This window comes from Poecile atricapillus, chromosome 11 (assembly GCF_030490865.1).
Source record: "Poecile atricapillus isolate bPoeAtr1 chromosome 11, bPoeAtr1.hap1, whole genome shotgun sequence".
NCBI classification, from domain to species: domain Eukaryota; kingdom Metazoa; phylum Chordata; class Aves; order Passeriformes; family Paridae; genus Poecile; species Poecile atricapillus.
Window position 1 is genome coordinate 14,533,662 of NC_081259.1, and position 24,394 is coordinate 14,558,055.

Here is a 24,394-nt window from a genome sequence, read left to right on the forward strand (position 1 = left end):
TTCTTTTCTCCAACCTTTTCTCTCTACTTTATCACCCAAGTATCTGTTTATTCATAGCGGGGGTAGGGAGCAAGAAATGATGAATACTGCTGTGCTTAGCCTCCTAAATACTTTATCTGGGCACTGAACTCAGCAGTAATTCTGCTACTTCATTTATTGGAAAAAACCCACATATTTCTCAATAAGGCAAACTCTGTGGATAAAATGTAGCACTTTTCCAGAATATAACTGAGCAACAGCTAATGAGATGTGTGTCCCACCTACCTCCATTTCCCAGTGTCTCTGGAGTGGGATTTACTGAACTGGTCCTACACAACCAGCAGGCACTCTGACTAATATTTGCTTTGGAATAGCAATTTCGACTGTCCAGTGCAAACACAAGTGCCCATCTCAGTATGAACAGTGCAAATTCTTTGACAACCAGCCCGACACCCCAGACAACTGTCCTCCTGCCCAAGACTGTTCTGCTTGCTCTGTGTTCTAGAAGCCCACAGCCCAAAAACTCTGAAGTAATTTTTATGCTATTCAACAAAATAGAATTAAAATCTATTTTGAGCTCATTTACTCATCTAAGCTTTTATGGTACATACAGTTGATACAGATTATAGATAGAATCTTTATCAGATTCTAACTGGCATACAACTTCTCTCTGAATTGGAAATAGTATTAAATTGTGTAGAAATGCTATTTAATTATGATTCTCTAAAAATCTACTTGAGTATGCACCACCAGACAATAACTGGCCAATTATAGGGACACAATGCCATCAGGTATGAAAACTGCAAGCTATGACTACAGTGGAGACCCTACTCTGAATAAGGCCCTGAATGATGTCTTCAGGACTGAGCCCTAACTTAAGAGTGTGTCACAAGAGAAATATCATAGAAGTGTGTACAGTAGCAAAAAAAACCATGTAACATGCCAAAAAATATGCTGACATCTACATTTAAAGGCTTACAAATGCAATTAGCTTGCACACATGGATGTCACAAAGTATCTAATACTGTTATTTCATAAACAACTTAATAATTAGTCATTGTAAAAAAGAAAATAACTATAGAATGCATAGAATCCATACAAATTTATACAACTGAGAAAAAATTCATATCTGAATGATTTCCTCATTGCAATCCTGCTATATGTCCAGACTCACTTCACACACACACACACACACACACACTCAAAAGCAAAATCAACTCTCTCTTTTCACTAGCACGAAGTAGTACAAAACAAGTAACTGCAAAAGCAGGCAAGTACAGTGTCAATAAAAGTTCTGGCAAACTTACTTGGTTCCAATTAGAGAGACAGCCAAAAGCTATATGGAAAGAGCCAACAAAATACCAATGGCAAGCAAGGAAAGAGCCAGCCAAGCCAATGCACTGTTTGGTTTCCCATCCGAGGAAGGAGCGAAGGAAGAGAGGTGAATTTCCACCTGGAACAAATTCATAAAGTAGTCCAGAGCACAGAATTCTGGCAGCTGTATTTGCTGTTATACTGAATCAATATCCTGATCAAATTTGGCAACACTCAGGCAAGCATCTGTTTTCTGTATTTACCCCTGTGTAAATATCCAAGAAGCACAGCTCCATCCGAGGCAGTGGAGGAGCTTGTATGCACTGAGGAGGACAATTCTTCAGCCTCAGGGGAACCATAACAGCGAGGGTTTCCCAGCAGCTCTCTGCAAGAGGAACTGGAGGGAACCAAATTTTCTCTCAGCATGTGAGCATCATGCACAGTATTCCTGCAGAACCACACACAAGTAACCATGTGCAGTTTCAGCAATTCTATTACACAGCAAACTGATCACAGTGCACAAAGCAGCTGTGACTGAAAAAGGCAATGGTACATGAAGCACATGCCATTTACAAATGTCTGTAATAACACAATGAAGTATTAAGAAACCTACAACAAACTTGAGATTAAATACAATACAAGCACAAAGGAATTAAAAAGGGGGGGGAAATTAATTAATCAAACCATATCATTACACAAAGAAAGGGAAGAGATGTCCTTGAAATCGACTGAAAGCCAATCAGAAAATTCCAACTCCTTCATGACTCCTAAGATTGCCTTAAGTCAGCTAGGTGGTTATAAGGAAAAGTACTAAAATGCAACTCGTGCTTTCAAAAACATTACAGAGCACAATTCCACACCATCTGGATCTTTCTTTCTCCAAGATTCACCTGAACAAAACAGTCCACCAGAACAGTTTCTAAGCAGATTTATTTCACCTAACTTCGGAACTGGAGAGTCACAGGATAGTGCCCTCCCTAGTCTTTAAAATAATAAGGGAGCACTATCAAAATGTGCAATATCCCCTTGTGTCAAAATACCGGAAGGGCTACATAAATTGCTGCCAATAAAGTGTCATCAATTTGCTGAAAACCAATGCTCTAATCAGCTATGTTGTTACCCAGCATGCATTTACAGCCATGTTATACAGGCAAATTATTGCATAAGAATATACATATTTCCATATGAACATTCCAGACTGCATTTATATTGCTTATATCTACATTTAGCATCCATATCATTAGCAAATTAAATAGAGTACATGAAAAAACTGCCTGGTAGTTCAGTACAAATGGAACTCCAGAGCTGAAACAAAAGACTCATAGTACAATGTTGTTTTAATAAAATTTACTGTATATGGAAACTGATTAAAGAGCATAAAGAAAGGAAAATTGTATTACATGATACTACCAAACTGTATTTTTAGTGACAACAGATTGGCTGTGAAATTATAGCAGATTGCAAAGACATCAGTGATGGCTGAGGAAAAACAATCTTAAGGTAAAGCAATCAACTGAAACATTAGTAATAGATTAACAGAGGATACAATGAGAGAATTTAACAAGCAAGCAGATTGCACAGACTAGTCTCCATTCTGATGCCAACTGATGGTCAACGAGTCATTCTATTCCTATGAAGAATTCTGAAACACTTTTCATTAGTTAGATTACAGTTGTGTCTAGAGAATACACTGTAAAAAAATGTTACAAAAGCAGTTTATTGAAATATTCCAAAAGGCAGTAAGACACAGAGTGTCACCATTATATTTGCAGATGTAAAACCGTAACACTGACTGATATCTTCAAAACTGACATCTTCAAAATTACACAGAAGTCTGTGTACAGAATTGTATCAAAAATATTCTGATTGTTATGGATGAGACTATGTATGAGCTCCAGAACAAACAGCCAAGCAACAGTTTAAAAAAAGGGCCTGTGTTGCTAACAAAGGACACTGTTCATTACAATCCAGTTGAGAAACATGATGTTCTTGTCCAGATCAGAAAGCCCAGCGCCCCAGAGCTCGGCAGGGCACACTCTGCACTCTGGCAAGAGCAGGAGGGGTGGGTGTTACAGCAGGGCACACTCACCCCTCCTGCTCCTGCTGCTGCAGCAGGCACAACAACCATTGCCATGAAGTTACTGTGAACAAGCAAAGCAGACAATGCCCAGCAACTCTTCTTTGGATTTATGGAGAGAGTTTCTGAGTGGAAAAGTCACTCCTATCTATCTGTAAGGTCAGATGAGATCTGCCAAAACCCCCCAAGTCCTCCTCATGAAGCAAGAGCCAACCCAGGAGGACAGGGTGAGGACTGGAGGGGGCACTCCTTGACCTTCCCACTGCCAGAAGTGATCCAGCCAAAGCACTCTGACAGATAGTCTTGGTGTTCCAGAACAGACATGGCTGTGTCAGTGCCAGTGGTAAAATCAATGTGACTTGAGACTTAACCACAAAAACCACTTACAAAAGCCACTGTACAGTTTTATCACCTTAATTTCCAGAGATAAGCAGGAGAAGGTCCACAATAAGCCACATTTTCTTGTTAATTTTACCCCTACAAAATTGGCTGAATAAATTGGAAAGCTTCTTTCTAGAAGATTCTAAAACTTTTCCTTATCTTCTTTAATGAAGCTGAAAATCCATTATTATTCACAAGCTAGACATCAGTTCTAAACCAAACCATCAATAGAAAACAGTTTTTCTGCCACTGTTAAAAACTGTTAATGGCATAAAACTGTTAATCAGAAGGAGACAATATTATTGTAACAAAATTATAATAACATAATTATTACTATAAACATAATTTGTGAGTTTTAGAAAAAGATCACTAAATATATGGAAGACACATGGCAACTTGAAATACAGACTATTTCTTAATGCCAGACTGAGAAAAGGGTCTGTGTGTGAGAATAATCTGTAAGTGTAAGCAAATGCAAGTAATTGAACAATTTACATCAGGAATTAAACTAATTGCAATTTAAAATAATTAAATTAAGAATTAAAATGCATTTACATCCTTAGGTAAATTATTCTGACATTTAATCAATCACTACCTCAGTCTTGCCAAAGTATGACAACACAAAGTGTCTCACCTACCCTCATTCTACTTGCTGCTCATTTTAAAATGTGTTATCTCACATTTCTAAGTTTTGTCAGGACTATGGAATTTTATGGCTGTGGATTAACAGATAATTTTTCAAGACCTGTCCTGTCAATTTGCAAAATTGACTGCATGTCTTACTTGTTTTGCCTGGCAAGCACTGCTGAGTATTAATCTTTGCTTCCTGAATAGTAAGGTCTACTGATTGAGAAATATGGTTGGCCTGATACCTTAATTCTTTGCAGAAATCTAATTTCACTTTTAATGTAGATTTCATTCTTTTGCTTCTCTTTATAACATAGGTTATAAACAATGGGTGTGTTACATAAAAATGATAACTTAAAGATAAAGCAATCACTACTAGTGGAGGTAATCACAAGAAACTTTCAGTTGAAATGTCTTTACACTGTTTTGTCATTTCACACTGATAAAGCACAGCAGTACTTCTCGTAATGGCAGTTACAATGTGAGGTACTTCCTCATGGGAAGGTTCTGCCTGACAGCTTTAAAATTCCCAGACCTCTGCAGGATTGGCTCAGATGTGTTTCTGCCAGTGTCTCTTGTGCTCAAGAAGTGAAGGTGAGTGAGCTGTGTGATGGGGGGACCATTGTACCTGTCAGACTACAAAGATGGCATGCTAGGAATAAAGATTCTGTGATCTAACACTGGTGGTGAATAAATTGCCTGAAGTGCAAACTAACATGAAGCAGAGCCAGAAGTTTCCACTCCTCGGTGCTCTGTACATGAAGCAGAGCCAAGAGTTTCCACCACTGTGTGCTCTGCAGCATAAGACCAAATAGCTATTCAAGCCCACAGCTGACAGGACAGGAGGAAAATTCTCTGCTTCTTCACTACACTGAGCAGGATCAATGACCAGGAAATTCAGAGCTTATGCAAGTAGCACAGACTTGCAAAATGTAGGCAGAGGAAGCTTTATGAAGTCCACAGAATTAAGCCTATTATGTACTCATCATACTACATTTAAAATATTTTCTTTCTGTAGAATTTCAGCTAGATTGCAACTACAATTTAATATGAAGCTGTAAAAAAGTCAAAACATGATGTTTCTTACTATATATTTGTTAAAAATTTCTAGAGGTAGATTAGAATTTAAATCAAAGAAATAATGATTTAAATCAGTCTGTGCCTTTGTGATAATTAGTTTTCAAAAAAGTTATTTATATTATTCTGGATACAATGCATACTATCTCAGTATAAAGGAAAGCTGTATCATGGAGAGTTTTAGAAACATGATGCTAGAACTAAAAGAGAGCCTAAATATTCTACTTTTTACCCTAGAGCAAAATTTGCAGCACTTTGAAGTTCTAAAACAAAATTTTTAAAGCCTGCCTAACTTTAACAAAGAGTTTTGGTCATGTTCACAGTATAAATGGAAAAATGAAACTTGCAGGGATGAATAAACTATCCGTGGGTTAGGATTCAGCCCTTCCATCACCTCTCTACAGTCCTGTATGGCTCCAGACCTCCCTGGCAGGCTCCCCTTCCTCCCAGCCTGGCCCACAGATGCACCACAGGATCTCTATCCAGAGGCAGCGTTTCAGGATGCCAGGGCTCACAACATGAGGTTTCATCAAGGTTTCCCTGCTCCGTTTCCACGTTTCTTGACTTTCTCCAGTGCTTTGCAGAATACCACAGATTAGAGCTGCTGTGGTACCTAATCCAACCACCAACGAAGGGAGAAGAGAAAGTGATCCTAGGAAAGCAAACACTCCTGTGCAATTCCCACCAACCACCACCTTGGCCCAGAGCAACATTTCAACAGGCCACGTTTATGACATGCTCAGTATCTACGAGCAGGAAAGCACAAAACTTAAATTCACAGGAAAAATTCCTCACATCCTGTTCAGTGTGGAATTCCTCAATTCCATTGTACAGGAACTAGGGAGGTGCTACTGCTTCATTTTGCTATGTAAGGAGTCCAGGCTTGCTTCTCCAGTGACTTTCACTTTGATTGGACACAAGCACAAGGGAAAAGCAGGTGTAGTACACTACTATCTATATTTAGTACTTATTTTCTGCACTGTTGTGTACAAACTAGACACTTATCTGGGCATATTCTACCTGGGCAGCAAACACTGTGATGAAGAAAACTGTTCTAACTGTATTTTACTGGAGAAGATTTTAAAACATGTTGCAAGCAGTTAATAACTTTAAGATGGACTATATACAATAATAGTTTTTTGTATATTTATTGTATTGTATAAGTAAACAGAATTTTAATGGACTTGGTTCAAGGTTTTCGTATTTGTGATGTTTTAAGTTTAAAGCAAGAAAAAGCAAGTACACTGCTGTATTTCACAGAACATCTATTCTGTTACCACATGACAAAAACACCAACCATACCAATAATTACGCTAATTCATTGAAGAGTATCTCCTTGAACTTGGCAGTACAATACAAAGAATTCCAGATGTAATTCTTAACATCCCCAGTCCAAGACACTGGCAGAGTTTAGAAGTCAGACTTTCTCAAAAGGAATGCTTTTAACTTCAGCACTAACAGGGCTGAAATTATTGTAGAAAAAAGTGCATTTCCTTTTTCCTTCAAACACACACTGCCTTCTGAACAATTCAACCCAAGGATATAGAAAACTTTATGTTCTATGTTTGGTGATCCAAATCCTTCAGTCTTTACTTAGGCAAAACTCCCACTGAAGTCAGTGAAGTCAGTGGGAGCTTTGCCTGGGTAAGAACCACTGGGTTTGGCTCAGAACATCCATGGCTCTGTAAGTGGAGGAGAATGTGAATGAAAGTCATGGCTGCATGTAAGTAGCTCCTGTTTCCAGCCATGAAGATCATAAATTACTTTACAACACAAAAACACAGAATGGTTTGGGTTGGAAGGGACCTTGAAGATGATCCAGTTCCAACCCCCCTGCCATGAGCAGGGACACTTCCCACTATCCCAAGCCCCATCCAACCTGGCCTTGAACACTTGTGGGAACAGGGTATCCACAGCTTCTCTGGGCAACCTGTGAAAGCGTTCAACCACCATAACTGGGAAGAATTTCTCTCTTATGCCTAATCTAAATTAACTAACTAATATACCAGTGAACATCCTAATAATTTCATATTCCTTACATTCGGTTGTAGAACACATATGACAAAAGGAAGAGAGAAAGGCTTGTACAACCATTGATAGAATCAAGTGACCAGGATGTCACTACCTCTGTGTGCAGTTACTGTTTTTCAGTAGAAGTAACACAGCAATCATGAGAAAGAATCTGGGACCTAAAATAAAAGCTTCTCTGCAAAAAGGCAGGCATTGAATCCTTGAACATGCATCTCTGCTTAGAGCTGTGTATCTCATGAGTGGGAAGCTCTGCTTAAAACCTCATCAACAGTTGTCCTATTGTAACTCATGAGAATCTATTCTTCAGTATGTCCCATAGCCCCTCTAGAAAATTTAGGTTCAGAGAAATGCTTCATAGAAAACACAACACTTTGCTATTTTATTGAGAGTATCACTGCTGTGACATGTCCATTCTGGATCTTCAAGGTATCTCAGTATGCTTGCACTTGCCTCATAAATATATTTTCTCTCACACATAGGTACATTCACTGTTTGAATTTGGTCTGTCTTCTCATATTTGGACAGCCCTAAACACTGTCAGTGTTGTGAGAAAACAGAAGTGGGGGTAAAGAGTGAAAACTAGTCCATACAGAAGGGAAACAAAAGCTTTACGATGAAGCATTATTTGATTAAATCCATGTAAGCCACTCTTTGACATTCTACAGAACTGCATTTTAAGTATCGTGCTTAATTTTTAATTTTTCTGCATGTTTTCCTTCCCTCTCCTTTTTAGCTTTTTTAAAGTTTAGATTCACATTCATAAGTAGGTTTACAACCTATACAAATTCAACTTTTGATATGTTAACTGAATACTTTTACTCAACCTGAGCTTAAGACCTTGGTAAGAGTGCATGACATACCACTATCAAAATAATCTAACACCTTAAGTTCTTTCATTAGCTTTCTCTATTCTGCACCTGTAAGAAACCAAGAAAAACTATTCTCAACTGTGTATCAACACACTTTATTTTCCAAAAGACTTATGTAAGGTTTATCTGAAAGAAGCCAACAAACACATCTGAGACAGAAGCCATGTAGATAATTTGTTATGCCACTCTTGTACTTACCTAAAAATGTAGACAAAGGCAAGCAAAAATGGAATTTGTAAAGTTAATGTTCTGCAAATGGATTAGCACTAAGGCACAGTTACCATATACAAAAGCAGTGAGGATGGAATTTATCTTGGAGATTTACACTGAGGTATCAACTTGTGCCTCTTCCCACAGTGTGGCTTTCAACCTTTGTGGCACTTTTCTCCTTTTCCTTTTGGCAAGAGTGCTGAACTATTCTGCAGCAGATATTCCCATCAATTGCATCTCCTGCTGTTTTAAAACCAGTAGAAGAACTGAACTCTGCCTGTTGTTGATGCAGATCAGTGCATTTCAGAAGGGACAGAGGATAACAACAGGAAACAAGTCAGAGGACGAATAAATATTGCTACTTAAGCCCTCTACATAACTGGAAAACACTAACTCTTCAAATAAAAAATACATGCTGTTCTACCAGGCTGCCATGATAGATCTTAGAAAGACACAGACAGTTTTATGGTCTTATAAGTGTTCTTTGCTGAAAGGGAAACTTGGAAGCAATAAAGCATTTTCTTACAACCAAAGCCCGACCACAACTGCTGCCAATTCAACAGTAAACTGACTTCAAGTATGTGGAGTCAGATGGTTTCAGCTTCACCACTACAGGGAAACCAACCCTTGTAGCCTGGCACAACCACTATCTGGAAATGTGCCATGATTGTGCATTGAGTTAAGCTCCAGACAGACTGCAAGGGCTGAACTTTAAACCATTTGTATTTTTAACGTACACAAATAAATTTATGGCTGCATAAAAACTGTCATGCTTCAGGGATTAACCTCTAATAACCTCTCCTGCTATGTTAACAAAGACATTTAAAATCTGCCTCTCCAAGTTACACAGGATTCAGGTTAATGAAGGCAATTCAAAAAGAAATTTTAGGGCCTCATTATATCTAATAAGGGATTAGTGACACCAGCAATTTTTAAGACCATTTGTGGACACTTTGATGCTGCTCTGTGGTTTGGGACTCCCTCATTTTACCTCAGGATTCCCAGATGAACCTAAGTTTGGCAAGGTGAACAGAACATCCCACAAGTGAATGGCATGGAGGACTTGGAAATAACTTTCAGAGTGTCACAACATACAGTTTCCTTGTAGGCATTCTACCATCTACCAGTTTTGTGTATCCCTATTTAATAGATGAGAAAAGGTCTATTCTCATGAGGCAGAGTTTACTAGAAAGAATATCTATAGCTGAGCAGCACTTTGTGATCCTACCATAGCTAAAAACCCGACCATGAGTTTCCTACTTCTTAAGTTAAGCAAAGAAAAGACAAGAAACATATTGGCAGAACTGGAGCTAGTCAATGGGAAGTTTTAAGACTTGAGCAGTTTTAAACACTCTGGAAATGTCACCAGCTTCCCTATGGATTTGAGACAGGCACCACAGTTTTGACAGCAGGAGATTATGTAGGAAAAAGGAATCCTATCAGAACTCCATCAGGAACACCTGACAGCATAAGCCCACCTAACCTCTGTTAGAGCATCCACACAGAAACTTCTCAACGGCACGATGTCAGAAAAGCTTTGATGGAGCTATTTCATTAGCCAGACAATAAAGGATCCCTATGGTACAAGCCAATACACAACAATGCTACAAGGATGAGCCTGAGCTGTCAAAACTGAAGCAGCTGCAGGAATTAATGTATGGATAGAGGCCACCAAAGCTGGCAAAACAATTCCAATGACATTCCAAATCAGAAAAAAAATCCCAAAATATCTGAAGGCTGCCTTTTCTCTTAGTTACTATTACAAACTTCATGATCTTACATATTTTCCGGGAAATTATCAAATATTCAGACTATCCAACTTTTCCAGGTTTATTTCCAACCAAAAAATGCATTTTTTTTGTATATTCCTAATTTTTTTGTGTATTCCTAAATTTAACTACTTATCTCTGAACCTTTAAGAAAAGAAGTAAATATAAAAGGAGGGAAAATAGAAATTGTCATAAGACCTGAAACAGGAACTTGGACATCCTTACCCAAAGGACAATTCTAATCTTATATTCCAATATGACTATTAAAGCTTCTATTTTTTTTTCTGTCTAGACAAAACAGTAAAAATACCAGGAAGAAAGCTTAGTTACATTTTTTAGAGCTTCAAGGACATGAAGTTTATTTTGATTCCTGACAAGAAATGATAAGGCTTCCACAGTTTCCATTTTATCTGAGGGATGCAACAAATCCATAGTAGAAACCAATGTAAAGGATAGATACAAAAATAGAAAAAGTAAAACCAAAATCCAGGAGAACTCCAGCCACCCAACTGTTAAAGCAATGCAGACATGCATCTGATCACATCATACAACTGCTGATGTGACCTCACAAACTGTGGTGTGCAGTTTGGGCTTTATGCAGCCTCCAAGGACACACACCAAGGCTGCACTCCGCTATAAACAGTGTCTGTGGAGCTGAGGAGCAGTATTACATTACATTTGCTATCCAGAAGATGCCATCAAATACAGTTAAAATTGCAGTTCATGCTCACTTGTCTCACAGACACAAGGAATACTAAGAGCGCATCAAGGACATTTTGACAATAACAAGTCATAGAAAAATAAGCCAAAAACTGTCTGATTCAGGAAGTATTTTTAAATGGTATGTTCTGATGAAAGAAAAGAGACCACAAAGAGACACAATGATTGCACTTATATGTACATGGGAATACATTGGTAAGCATCACTGTGATCCTCTGAAGCAGCCAAGCAATGGTGTCTCAGAGGTAATTTTATGATAATTACCTGTAATTATCAGGTAATTATCGTACAATTATTTCAGATTGGATAAAAAACTAACTCCCTCTTCATATCTCTTAGGTTTGATAATTCAGTGAGTGATTAATGTATTAAAAGTGGTAAGCGATCTCTGAGACAAAGGCTTAATACTCTTACAGATTCAAAGAAAATAATGGCAAATGTTATTAAAAATGTTATCATTAAAATGTAATTTAATAAATAAAGGCATAAAAATCAGAAGCTTATTAAGCCACAGGACTTTTACAAATGAAAGAGGGACAGCATGTCTGCTGAATTTTAGTTCTATTCTAACATTTAAAAGGGCTTGCATGGAGTTTAGTAAGCTCTTACTATTTTTAGAAATGTCCCACACCAGATGTTTTTTTCATTCCTTATGTTGCAGGATATCACATTTATTTCCAGATCCTACCAACCAATGCACTCACAACTCAACCATTGTACAGATATTTGTACAATGCACATAGGAAAATTTGCATCTAATCAAGACAGCAGGATTTGGTTAATGACATCTTTCCTAAATCATCAATCATCAAGATCAAAATCCCAGTAATAACAGTTTCAAATCAGTGACAATTTGGCTTTCAGAATCTTTACCTGAGCCAAGACTTCACCTTGACATTCCCAGTGCTGATCCTCCACTTGCTTCCCTGCAATGTCTCCCTAATGAAGTCTCCAGTAGTTTCCACAAGGCTGATTGTTTTCCAGGTCATTTCCTTACTTTCCTTGGCCAAATACTCTTTAAAGCAAACAATGTTTTAACTACATTCACTTCTTAGTTTCTAAAACTTTGCCAAACTGTTTATGATGAAATAGAAATTTCCTTCTGACTTGAAGCAGAAGTATGAGCATTTTCTAGGACCATTAGTTTGTTATCCAAGAACTAACTTGTCCTTACAGGAAGATGTGAAGTTGTGTGAATTTTAACTTGCTCACTAGTATTCCCAGCCTTCTCTTCAACAGAGGGAAGAACCCAAAATGTGAAGCTTGAGTGAGAACAGTGCTATACTACTATTGACATTGAAATTTGTGCTTGCAAGTTCAGTAGTGTTTATTCTTCACTAAAATACAGCTTCACCAGGTCCTCAATGCTTATTTAGCAGCTACAAACAGCTGCAGATGTTAACTTTTGATCTCATCTGCTCTCAATCAATTCTTAAAATGAATGGCTGCATATACAGCTGGAGCTACACCAATTGCCATTCTTTCCAAGGACTAATGGACTTCTGTGCATCAATATGGACTTCTGACTACATGGAAAAATGTATTAGATTTTTTTCAAGTAACTCCCACTTTTTCAGTGCACTGGATGTCTTATAAACAGATACTTACAGATTCTTCTTTGCTAAAATTGCCTTTGGGAAATTCATAAAAGGACTAGATGGCTTATTTGTCACAATTAGAATATACTGCAGTGAGAATGACAGAATTGAAAGATGCCAAATGACTCAATGTATCCACTACCAAAGCAAAAATGATGGGCAGGAAAAGCCCACACTTAAGCAGTAACATTTGTTAACACCTTTAAAACAGTGTGACAGTTCGGTAATTTTTATTAGGAGTGAGAACAAAGAAGAAACTAGAACTGTACTTGAAAGGTTCCTTTAAAGCCTCTCAGTATTGACACAGCTATGTAAAGGGAACTCTCTAAAACTTTCTAATTTCTTCTGATCAAGTCATTATGACTGTTTACCTTAAACTGAATCCTAAGCATGGTTTTACTTAGTTATTAACCATTTTTCACATGGTTAGAAACCCATTTCTATGATTACAAATAAAGCATCATGGCATTAGTTGTCACTCCCAGTATTTCTCACTCTCATCTGAAGTGGTGGTCATTCAGAAAGAAGAGGCAGGACACAAGCCAGCCTCTGGTCTAAGTAGAGATAATCCCATAAAACTACACTGCGAGAGCTGGATGCATTAGGAGTTTTCTTATTTCCACTACCACAAAGGCCTGATGCTGGAGTTACTTACCATTTTACTTTGCTTTAGATTTGCTAATTTCCTGAACCACAATAAAGCAGTTGAAGAAATATGATCATTGTAATTATTGGTTTCTTCAGTAATGCCCTGTTCATCACTAATAGCCACACACCCCAACAAACATAACCTGCTATAAGCATTTGGAATATGCTCCACCAGGGATCCTCAGAATAACACTGAAGAGTTTATCTTGAAGTATTGAAGAATCACCTGAATACTCAAAATTTTCAAAAGGATGAGATGCAATCACAGAGTAAATGACACTGCAACCACCTCACGTCACGAGCAGAGTACATGTGAGTAATCCTCAATGGCATGGGCACCATGCACCCATCACCTCTGTGCCACCTGGGCACTACACACCCATCACCTCTGTGCCACCTGGGCACTACATATCCATCACCTCTGTGCCACCTGGGCACCATGCGCCCATCACCTCTGTGCCACCTGGGCACCACACATCCATCACCTCTGTGCCACCTGGGCACCATGCACCCATCACCTCTGTGCCACCTGGGCACTACATATCCATCACCTCTGTGCCACCTGGGCACTACACATCCATCACCTCTGTGCCACCTGGGCACCATGCACCCATCACCTCTGTGCCACCTGGGCACCACACATCCATCACCTCTGTGCCACCTGGGCACTACATATCCATCACCTCTGTGCCACCTGGGCACTACATATCCATCACCTCTGTGCCACCTGGGCACTACATATCCATCACCTCTGTGCCACCTGGGCACTACATATCCATCACCTCTGTGCCACCTGGGCACCACACATCCATCACCTCTGTGCCACCTGGGCACCATGCACCCATCACCTCTGTGCCACCTGGGCACTACATATCCATCACCTCTGTGCCACCTGGGCACCACACATCCATCACCTCTGTGCCACCTGGGCACCATGCACCCATCAGCTCTGTGCCACCTGGGCACCATGCACCCATCACCTCTGTGCCACCTGGGCACTACACATCCATCACCTCTGTGCCACCTGGGCACTACATATCCATCACCTCTGTGCCACCTGGGCACTACATATCCATCACCTCCTCTCTTCAGTTCCACCTCAGCACCAAGAGAATCTGTGCCCGAGGTTCTCACCATCAAAATATATAAGGAAATGTTTAACAAAATTGTGTTCGGTTTAACACATTGGCTCCAACAAGATAATTCTGCCATTTCAGCAAGAATTTTTCATTTGAGGAAGAAATGAAGTTATTTATATAGTTGTTGTGCGTCCTTCTGCTTTTTAGAGGATATTGTCTCATAGTTAATAACATCAAAACAGTTTGTGCCCCTGGCTAGAAAACTTCACTATCACCTGCTCGTTTGAGCACTAAATAAATCTCAGTTTTCAAGTACTTACAAGCAAGAGTCCAGCACGTGTTTCAGACATTCTGTTCACGTACAGATGTTAATACATCCTCCACACACCAATTGTTATCAAATATGGCTTTGTTTCGTCAGCAGTTACTTAAAGCTCATTTGAAATGTATAGTGAAATAACTACTTTAATAGAAAGAAGAGATCTTTCCTCAGAGGGGGTGATTTCTTATGGTAAATCTATTAACTGTTTGGGATCAAAATGCATAATTTCCACATGCTTTTACCATTGTTTTTATAATTTCAATTTCCAAGGTGCAAGGAGGCAATTTTATATTAAATACCAAGCCTCCTACTACATTATCATCTATCTGTCATGATATTAGTCAGCACTCTTTCAAATACCAGTTTAAAAAAAACCTTATAATTTTGATTAAAAATTTGAATAACAAAAAGATTGGCTTGAAGTCAAAAATGTTTGAGGATTTATTCCCATGATCATGACATTTAGGGAAGAAATCCCATGAAATATGGAAGTAAACATTATGCTTCAGTCAAAAAGCAGCTATGGTTAGAAGATTAATTTATTGACTCCTAATTCACCTCATTCTCCTGTGACTGCCAAATAGGTAGGAGTGGAAATTTGTCAGGAGCTTCTGTCTCTCGATTTAACCTTTCTCACAACCCATGTGCTGGGAAAATGCTACCTGTAACCCATGAACAGATCAGCAGCTTCAGGCAATGACATACACAGGCAAACCTTTAATTTAATACTCTCTCATGCTTCACTTTCATGTGTCTCATTTAGCAGGGCTCTTTAAAGAGAAGCAATGTAGCTGCTGTCAGTGATATAATTGCTGTGCTGGTGCCCTTGGGCCCTTACACACCACTGAATGATGATTGATCCCTGCTGCTGTCCTTTTGGCTGCCATGAGCAGCAAGTGATACTGAAGGAAAAATGGAGAAAGCGGCACAAGTAAGGACAGGGATACGTGTCACATACCAGTCCCCTTCTGCCCACTGTCTTTCCACCATGCATTGAAAATTTGCTTTATATTTATATATTTATAATATATATATTTATATCCTGATGGCTGCAGAATTGCCCCAAACTCTGGACTCAAAGGCTCTGAGCAGCAGCTCAGTGAGCACTGCAGTAACCCACCTACAGCAGCGTGCCTCCAGGAAAGCTGGTAGCGAAATTCCATTTGGATTCTAACAGCAAAGCATTTGTTTAGTTACTCAGCAGAGTCTCTTTTGTGTGCCAGGTCTCTCTTCCAGAAAGGCTGGGGAATTCTAATAATCAGCTTGCTTCCCTAAAATGTACCCATCATCCATGGGCAGAACCTACCAGTGCTGTAACAAAATGCAAGATAATCTCACAGGCTAAGGGGAGTGGGAAGTGTTTTAAGAAGTGATATCACTTAAAGGCAACCACCAGGAGTTTACAAGAATTTCCATTCTTTTAATTAAAGATTTTATGAGTTTGGAACACATTCCTGTGCCCTATTATACATCACAGCACTTAAAAATTCAGAGCCTCATAAAAATGCCATAAAGAGATAGGAAAACCAAAGGAGTTTTTAGAAGAAAAACCTATTTATACAATGATTGTTATGATTTATAAAACAATTAGAGTGACTTATTTTTTTTACTATATCTTTATTTCCTCCTTTTCTGCTGTTTGTGATTGCCTTTCAATACATCCTAATATAAACTGCCTGCCTTCTAAATTATTGCTCCATTTATATGCTCAGCATGTTTGGAACAAATTTTAAAATCCTCAGAAAAGGAGCTAAACTCACTGTGCCAGAAGAAAAAGCATTTACATTACATTGATAAAAATACATTCATTAGAATTCAATTTTAAGAGAATTATTACGTCAAAAAGCAAAAGTGAAAAAAAATATTAAGCAAATCAAAAGAATGGATGCAGATAATGAAATATGATTAGGAAAGTATTTTGTAAACTATTCGTTTCTAGGGAAAATAGTATTTCCAGGTGTAAAATTCATGGTAAATTCATTTAAACATATGTCTATCTAATCAGTAATCCAAGTTTCTGGAACAGCTTTCAAGTAAATGGTCTATGAACCATGTCTCAGAAAAAAAATTAGCTCATCCATCACACGTAACCATTCCTTTGGTAATGACTTAATGAATTTAGTTGAACTGTGCTAGGACTGAGCATGATGCTGTAATTACTGTGGGAATTACTGTAGCCCTCAATCCATCTTTTAGAAGCCCATGGCATGGAACAAGGAGCTCGGCACAGCCTGAACCAGAGTCCAAAGCCAAAATACTTTGGATCTAGAGAACTATTAGGGAAATTTCCTTACAGACTTTGGTCAGTGCACACCACTCTGCTGGGATTGCAGTCCTGTCTTTCCCACAGGAATAGGCACGGATACACCACACAGGAAAAACTAATGTCATACAGAAATCCTGAGAATAAAATTGGAAGAAAATTTATTCCCTCAATCACATAGGCTAAAAGAACACAGTTTGAGTCATTTTGCTAGAATGTAATTAACTCTAAACTGAATATTCTACTACACCAAGTTTACACCAGAGTTTTCAAAGCAAACCAGGGTTGTACTACTAATGCTGCAGTTGAGACAGAAAATAAAGCTGGGGAGAGTGAGGCAAGAATGTCAGAGGTCAAATAAACGTGTACTGTCGTACTTACACCAATACATACAGAATATTCTTATAATCTGGCCAAGGCTGTGGATACTTATTTGACAGGATTATTTTTCAACTATCCTATGTCTCCCTTTTAGATGTTCAGCAGTTACTGCCATATGTAAATTACCATCTCTTTTTTTCTATTCAAGTAATTTTAAAGTAAATCCAAAAAACTTTTTTAAAGTGTGATAAATAAATAAATAAATGGTTCAATCCCTCCTTGGTTACCAGTCCACAAACATTCTCAAACATTCTCATGCTTCATAAACAGAAGGGTTAAGGGTTTTATGGGAAGGTAACAGTCAAGGTGATCTATCAATTTCTCAAGAGAATCAGTGGAAACCCTATTAACCTTGGCTTGCAGATGGAAACACTCAGGTACAGAGATGAGGAATTATTTTTGTCTGTATGTCAGTGGGAGAAATTATGTTTTCTTATATGCTGGCCCTGTGGAAGTCAGAGATGGAAATGCTTGTTTTATTGAGCTGCATCATGATCTCCCTGCCCATGATTGAAGGTGTGGCATCAGCTGAACTCAATTCTGGTAACTGAGCAGACACAGCTTAACTGGTTCATCTCCTGGCCATACAGAGCTTCTCTGAGACACTGCTCTGACATAAAACCATTCATGTACTAGAAAGGCTGATTTTTCAAGCATATGTAAAAGCTGTTCTTACTGATAATGTTTTGAGCCTCCAAATGTTATTTTACATATGTGGCCCAGGAATTCCTAAGTAAGAGCTGTATAACAGCACAGTTTCACAGGACATCATAAGATGACAAAATCCACAGATATAATAGTAATTATGGCCAGTCCAGTATGGCTGGTAACGTACAGCTGAATGCAATAAATGAAGACCACCAACAGTCATGCAGCATAAGCATTGCCATATTTGCTCTCCAAGCTGCGTTTTCACAGAAACAGCCAAAATCACATTAGCTACTGCAGATGTGACCTGCTGGGGAGCTGTCTCCCTGCCTCTCCACGAGTGCACACACCAATGTCCACATGTGCAGCAGTCTGACAACAGAACACTGGAAGATTCCACAGAGTAAGGTCAGAAATTTTACTCCAGTAAATCTCAGGAAAGAGAGCTCCTCCTTGATAACAGTCAGTCAAGATACAGTGTCAAAAGGGCAAAGACCTCAGGGTGTTCAGGGTCTTTTGTGGGGTTTTTTTTTGTATTCTTCCTTCTTGCTCGAGCAAGATCAACATATCTTACATGGCTACCACAGATATGATCCATGACCTACAATCATATTGTAGTACATGGAAATAAGTAAAAACACTGGGATGAACACTGAGTTGTTTCTTGCAATGGGTTGCATTTGTACAGTGGGGATTGTGACACCTGAACTTGTTCAGTGAATGATCTTTTAAAATGCTGGCAAGTTTGCTTTGCCTCTCTGGTTCCTGTGGACAAGCTACACACCTCAGAGAGGCCAGGCAGTGTGGAGGTGGAAACAAACAGGAGCTCATGGCAGTAAGGTCCCCCTGCACTCCTGCCTGTTTGTTCCTGCTCTTGCAGCTTGGGACACGGTGTAGAACAACTGCTCCATTTGTTGGCCCAGAAGCCACAGATGAGAACCAGCAGTGTCTGCAGCACACCAAGAATCTCACTTACAGTTGCTCAGGCTCCCTTGACTCATTTTAGTGGGTGGAGCGTGACTTTTTCACCCTCTTTATGCCCGAATTCCAAAGGGAAGCATTTCACATCTGTGAAATTTATTTATAATAAAAATATATTAAAACAGCTCTCTAGGACACTGTTTAATATCTTCTACACTTCATGTCGAACTACTTTATGAAGAAAGCTGAACAGCATCTAGTATTCAATACTCTTAAGCTAAACAATATCTACACATTTAAACAGAACTTTTGCTTTTATAAACAGCTTGATTAATGTGGCAAAACATGCTGTTATCTGAACAACTACTGCTCAAGAACAGAAAATAATTAGATATCTTAAAACCTGTTCCTGTTCACTTAAACATGCTCAAAGTTCTGTATTAAGTCAAAGAGCATGTATTTTGATGATTAGTCAAATTATGATTACTTACCACATTAAAATAGAAATCATATCAACACAGAAGTTATATGTGAGGCTTCCTTCCCATTGTGCACACATTTTGTCAGCTACATTGAATTTTTTAAAACACTAACAGAAAACAATTCAAACCAAACTCAGGATGGTACAATTTGGTTTTGCTTTATTGCTGAGAATCCAGGCTGGTGTCTTTGGAACATCTGCACAGCTTCACTGAAACCTGTACTAAGGGAGATAGGGCTGACAGTACTGAATTTCGGTCAATTTGTAAGGGATTAAAGAAACTACTAAAATAGGAAAATTCAGTTGAATCAACTAAAATCCCAAGGTGTGTGAAATTTTCAAATGAAAATATCTGACAAGTTCACTGAGAAAAGAAAGTTTAAAAGGCTACCTGCTTGTGAGTGAAGAATAATGATAGATTTAAGAATATCTGAAAATACAGGGATGGGCTATTCCTCAGGAAATTCCTACTGGTCAAAGATTTCTCAAACCCAATGTATCTAGTCAAACAAACAATTTTCATGCTACAGCTGATTCCAAACCACCAGATCAAAGAAGTGAGAAGGATGAAACCTTGATTAAGCATTGTTTTGCTAGGAGTTAGATGTGTTTGTTTTCTGAGAAGCGCACACACACAAGCTTTGGGTTTAGCCATACAAATATGGTGCAAGTTGCAAATCTATACAACCTTCCTTCCTTCCTGGATGGATGGAAAAGTGATGCAATGCAGTTTCACTGACTTCATGCCAAGTCATGCCTTAAATCAACAACAAATGAAAAGCAGAACATAATCATACACACATTAGAACAAGTGTTAGGGGTTCCTCAAGAATTATATGGGGAAAAAACATAATACCTGAATTTTTGTTACTTTCTGTTTCTTGAACAGTTAGAGTTCTGCAGCATTAAAATACAGACAAAACAAGCTGGCAAGAAAAGCAACTTCCCATTGACTTCATAATCTATCAAAAACTGACACTTTTATGAGCAGAACTTTTAAAAATACATACCTATAAATCAATTAAAATATTCAAAGAAGTCTACAAAACAGTTCAAAGGAGCACAAAATGACAATTCAGGTTCCTTTAAAAAATGGCTTCTCACTTATTTTCTCTGTCTTCAATTCACTGTCAACCACAGGAAAAATCTTTACAGAGTAATTTCCTAGAGAAATAATATTTATGTAGCCAAGGTTCTGCAGCTGGAGCAGAGAAATGCACAAGATTATCGGGTGGTCTCTTACAATACAGGACAAAGAAATATTATATTAATAACAGTAGAAACAGCTTATTTTTTATTATGGAATTTCAAAAATTAAGCATATGAACTTAATAAAGGACAAAATTTCCCCCTACCTACACTAAGATCTACAACCTAAAATTAATTGATAAAGCAACAGGCCATTTTTTATATTCTGTCTGCTGAATTAGCTGAAAAACCAAGAAAAACACTCACCAGTTTAAAGTACTTGGCATATGGATCACAGTGCTAAAACATTCCACATTGCACTTTTACAGCAGAAATTAATTTCCAGGTAAGAACACAGCATTGCTTTTATTTTACTTGCTAACGAGGATAATTGGCAGGCAGCACTGCTGCTGCTCTAGATTTGTTCTTTATATGGATCTCTGAAGACCACATGTGCATGCAGTGGTGACAGAAATATTTTCCATATGAGCCACCACAGATTTTAAGGTCCCTCAGTCTGAACCAGGTGAGTCCATCTATCATTTTCTGTGCTCCATAACAATCAACCAGGAAGTGAAAAACTTCTGTGACAACTAGAGGGCAATGATCAGCTTCCAGTTGCTCTGATCATCAAACCATTTAAATTTGTTGAGACTCTGCTGAAAACTTTTCCCTGCTTTAACTAGATCAAAGGCAGCACAAGATTTCATTAAGAGACATTTTCTTGAATCAAAGCTGCTACAGATTCTCTTATTAAAACATCCTGCAAGCAAAATAAAATTTATTTCTAGACATGTGAGCTACACAGAGTGTCAATCACACACTGCTGGACAAGGTGTTTTTTCCAGTTCACTTCCACCTTTATCAGGGAAAGTAATTGATCTGGACTTCATTAGGCTACTATTGAGTTATGACAGCACTAATAAAAGACAAAGCTTTAAAGCAGAACCACTGTTTTCAGGAGATTTACTTAAGGAAGGCATATTTATGGAACAAAATTATCCAATGATTCGTTTAAAATGTACATCCCATTTCAGGTAGAGCAAGGGAGAATGAGTATCAAATCTGTTTTCTGCAAGTAATTTCATTAGATGGAATATTTTATATCTAATAGTACCACGCCTGCTGAATTATTTCCAAAATGGCAAAAGAGTAGCTGAAAATTTCTGCTTTGGTATGAAGTAAGTACTTGATGACAAACTGCTCTGATGAGGACAAAAATCTGGAAAATGGCTCTTCATAAATCAAGCAGCAACTTTTTAAAGCATATAAAGAGCTATTCTATTCCACTGTTCAAGATTTAGGAATTAGGAATATTAGGAACGCATAAAGTCTCTCTTTAATTATATGATATACAGTTTTTAAAAAATCAAGTTCTTTCTGCCCTGCCCCAGACTAAACATTACATGTATTTGCACAAAAAGAATGTTATTAAAGTAATGAAGCCTGGAGTTTTTACATGCTCACATCCCCAAAATGTATCCTGTGAAAAAACTTTTTCACTGGCGCACATTTTTTGCAGAAAATATGAACAAAATGCTACCATCTACTGCTGCAGAGTATCATATTTCTCTTTATGTTAGTAAAGAAAAATTCACAAATTAGTCATCTCTTACAGAAAGCGTATTGTATATCAAATCCAGACAAGTTAAGTTTCAAACTATTCTCCTTTAGTACCTTTTGGCTTTTGAAAAGAAAAAAGAAACAAAACCAAAAAAACCCCAAACAGACCCAAAGCAAAAAAGCAAACAAAAATCCCCCGAACAAAACAAACCCCCAAAACTAAACCAAGGCAAAAGCTTTTTACTCAACACAAACAACACAATTCTAAAATGTCTAATAGCATAAAAATCATTCCCAGTCCATCCTAACAGATACCAAGAAAACGCAACCGTGACAAGAGGATTTTTGACAAGACATTGTATTTTGCTTACCTCACCCCCAGGTCTTGCTAACACTGCTGTTTGAAAGCAGAGCAACGTTAGTATCAGGTAGCTGACAAACATTATTACCCAAAGTTAGAGCTAGCCTGGAGGAGCAAACCCTGTGCCAAGTACTAACAGCTAGCAGATGCACTTGTGTCTCAGGATCACAGCCTGAGCTCCTGGAGGTACGAGGCTGTCTCCCTCTCCCCCTTTCTCTCGCACTCACGGTCCGACCAGGAGCTTTGCTCTCAGCCACTCTGAAGACAACTGGTAAGTTGATCTCTTCATGTAATGACTTCTCCCTGCTGGGGGAGGGGGCTCGGCCAGCTCTGAGCTGGGGGGCTGCAGTCAGTATGAAGCGAAGAAGGGGAGGGACAGAAATGGTCACTGCCAAGTTATGCATCTGCTGTGATTCATGGAACAAGCTAAACGCTAACCTTTAATGCACGAGGAGCTTTGGCAAAGCGTTATTGACTTAGGCAGGCATGATTGGAGAAACAGCCTAAAGCTGCTGCAAGAGATGCCTGGTGATGGTTAGACGGCATGTGCTACTTAAAGGTACAGCACCTCCTTTTATTAACAAGTTTATAATACATAAATCATAAATTGAAATCTAACCAGGAAGCAACCTGTGGCCTTACAGTCAGCCCTACAACACCACAGTCCTGCAGCCTGATCCTGCCTGATCCTCAGAACCGGCTGCCTCTCATCCCTGGCCCCAGGGCAACAGCCCAGGGGAACCCAGGTGCCCATTCCCTCTCCAGAATGTCACAACTGCTTCCTGAAATGGACCTCCTTCCTTTAGGATAATCCTGCAGTAGGATATGGATGTAGTCCCTTTTTCATTTGTATATTATAGCTGAAGAAAAGAAATTTTGATTTATAACAATTCAACCCATCAAATGACCTGCTTTGACTAAGCAAGCCTTTTTTAAAGTTCCAACTCCTGAAGTCAAAAAAACACACTATATTCTCATCTTTCATGTAAATACATAGTTCTTATCCATATGGTTCCAGGGGAAATCTCAAAAATATGACCCAAGAATAACCTGGTCTCGTATGTCAGACAGTAAACCACATGAACTCACAATACAGGTACTTGAAAATATCTCAACATTTTAGGAGGCAGGAAGTAAAAATGTTGGTGAAATTGAGAAGAACACCATTACTAAGTATTATATTTCTTTTTGTAATTTGGTGAACTTTGTATACACAGCTGAGTATATCAGAGTCCTCAGGCTATTTTAAAAATAGCTTTACCAACCATTCTTTTCCTCTCCAATGAGAGGTGAAAGATAAAATAGTCTTCCTCAGAACTGCAATTAAATACAGTCAGATTCCCAAAGCAGTATAGAAAATTAGCATTTGTGCTGCTGCTAAAAGTCCAGATTCTGTTCCATTTGGATATCTGGTTCTCCAGCAAGGCAAAATCTGACCTCTATTAATTAGACCTCATTGTCACTGTACATCTGTCCTTTTACAGACCCCCACTATTGCCCATAAAGATGCCACCTTCTCCTGCCTAACCTGTCTCACAACGCTGTTTTTGTTCAGCACCTACAGAAAAGCCTGCCCATTTTCACCTCTCAAATCAGCTGGCCACCTTTCATGGGTCAACCTTTTGTTCCCCTTTTGATGCACAGCCTTGCAGCGCTGTGGTCCTGGCAGCACCACCGCAGTACCTGCGAACACCGAGTTCTGCGAGGGAGGAGACCCTGCAACGCAGGCCAGGCAGGACTGGGGGTCTCAATGGCACAAGAATCCTCTTCAGATGACTCCCCCCGAGGGAGAAGCACAAGCTTAAGGACGTTTAAGAAGCCAGAATGAGAGTTTCAGTATGGACCTCAAGAGCAGTTGTTCCACATGATCTGAATGATCACAGGCGG

General features: G+C 38.7%; 1 protein-coding gene across 3 annotated transcripts in view; it reads right to left on the bottom strand.

The window, feature by feature from the left end:
* The window catches only part of THSD4 (thrombospondin type 1 domain containing 4), a 238,897-nt gene that overhangs the window by 68,648 nt on the left and 145,855 nt on the right, over positions 1–24,394 (bottom strand). The window contains exon 1 of one of the 3 annotated variants that reach the window (XM_058846882.1): positions 22,518–22,742. The exons of the other annotated variants lie outside the window; for them this stretch is intronic. Within the exon in view, the coding sequence (XP_058702865.1) occupies positions 22,518–22,589 (72 nt within the window). The 5' untranslated portion in view covers positions 22,590–22,742. Of the gene's footprint in view, positions 1–22,517; positions 22,743–24,394 lie in introns of those variants that run through there. 3 annotated transcript variants of the gene reach the window in all.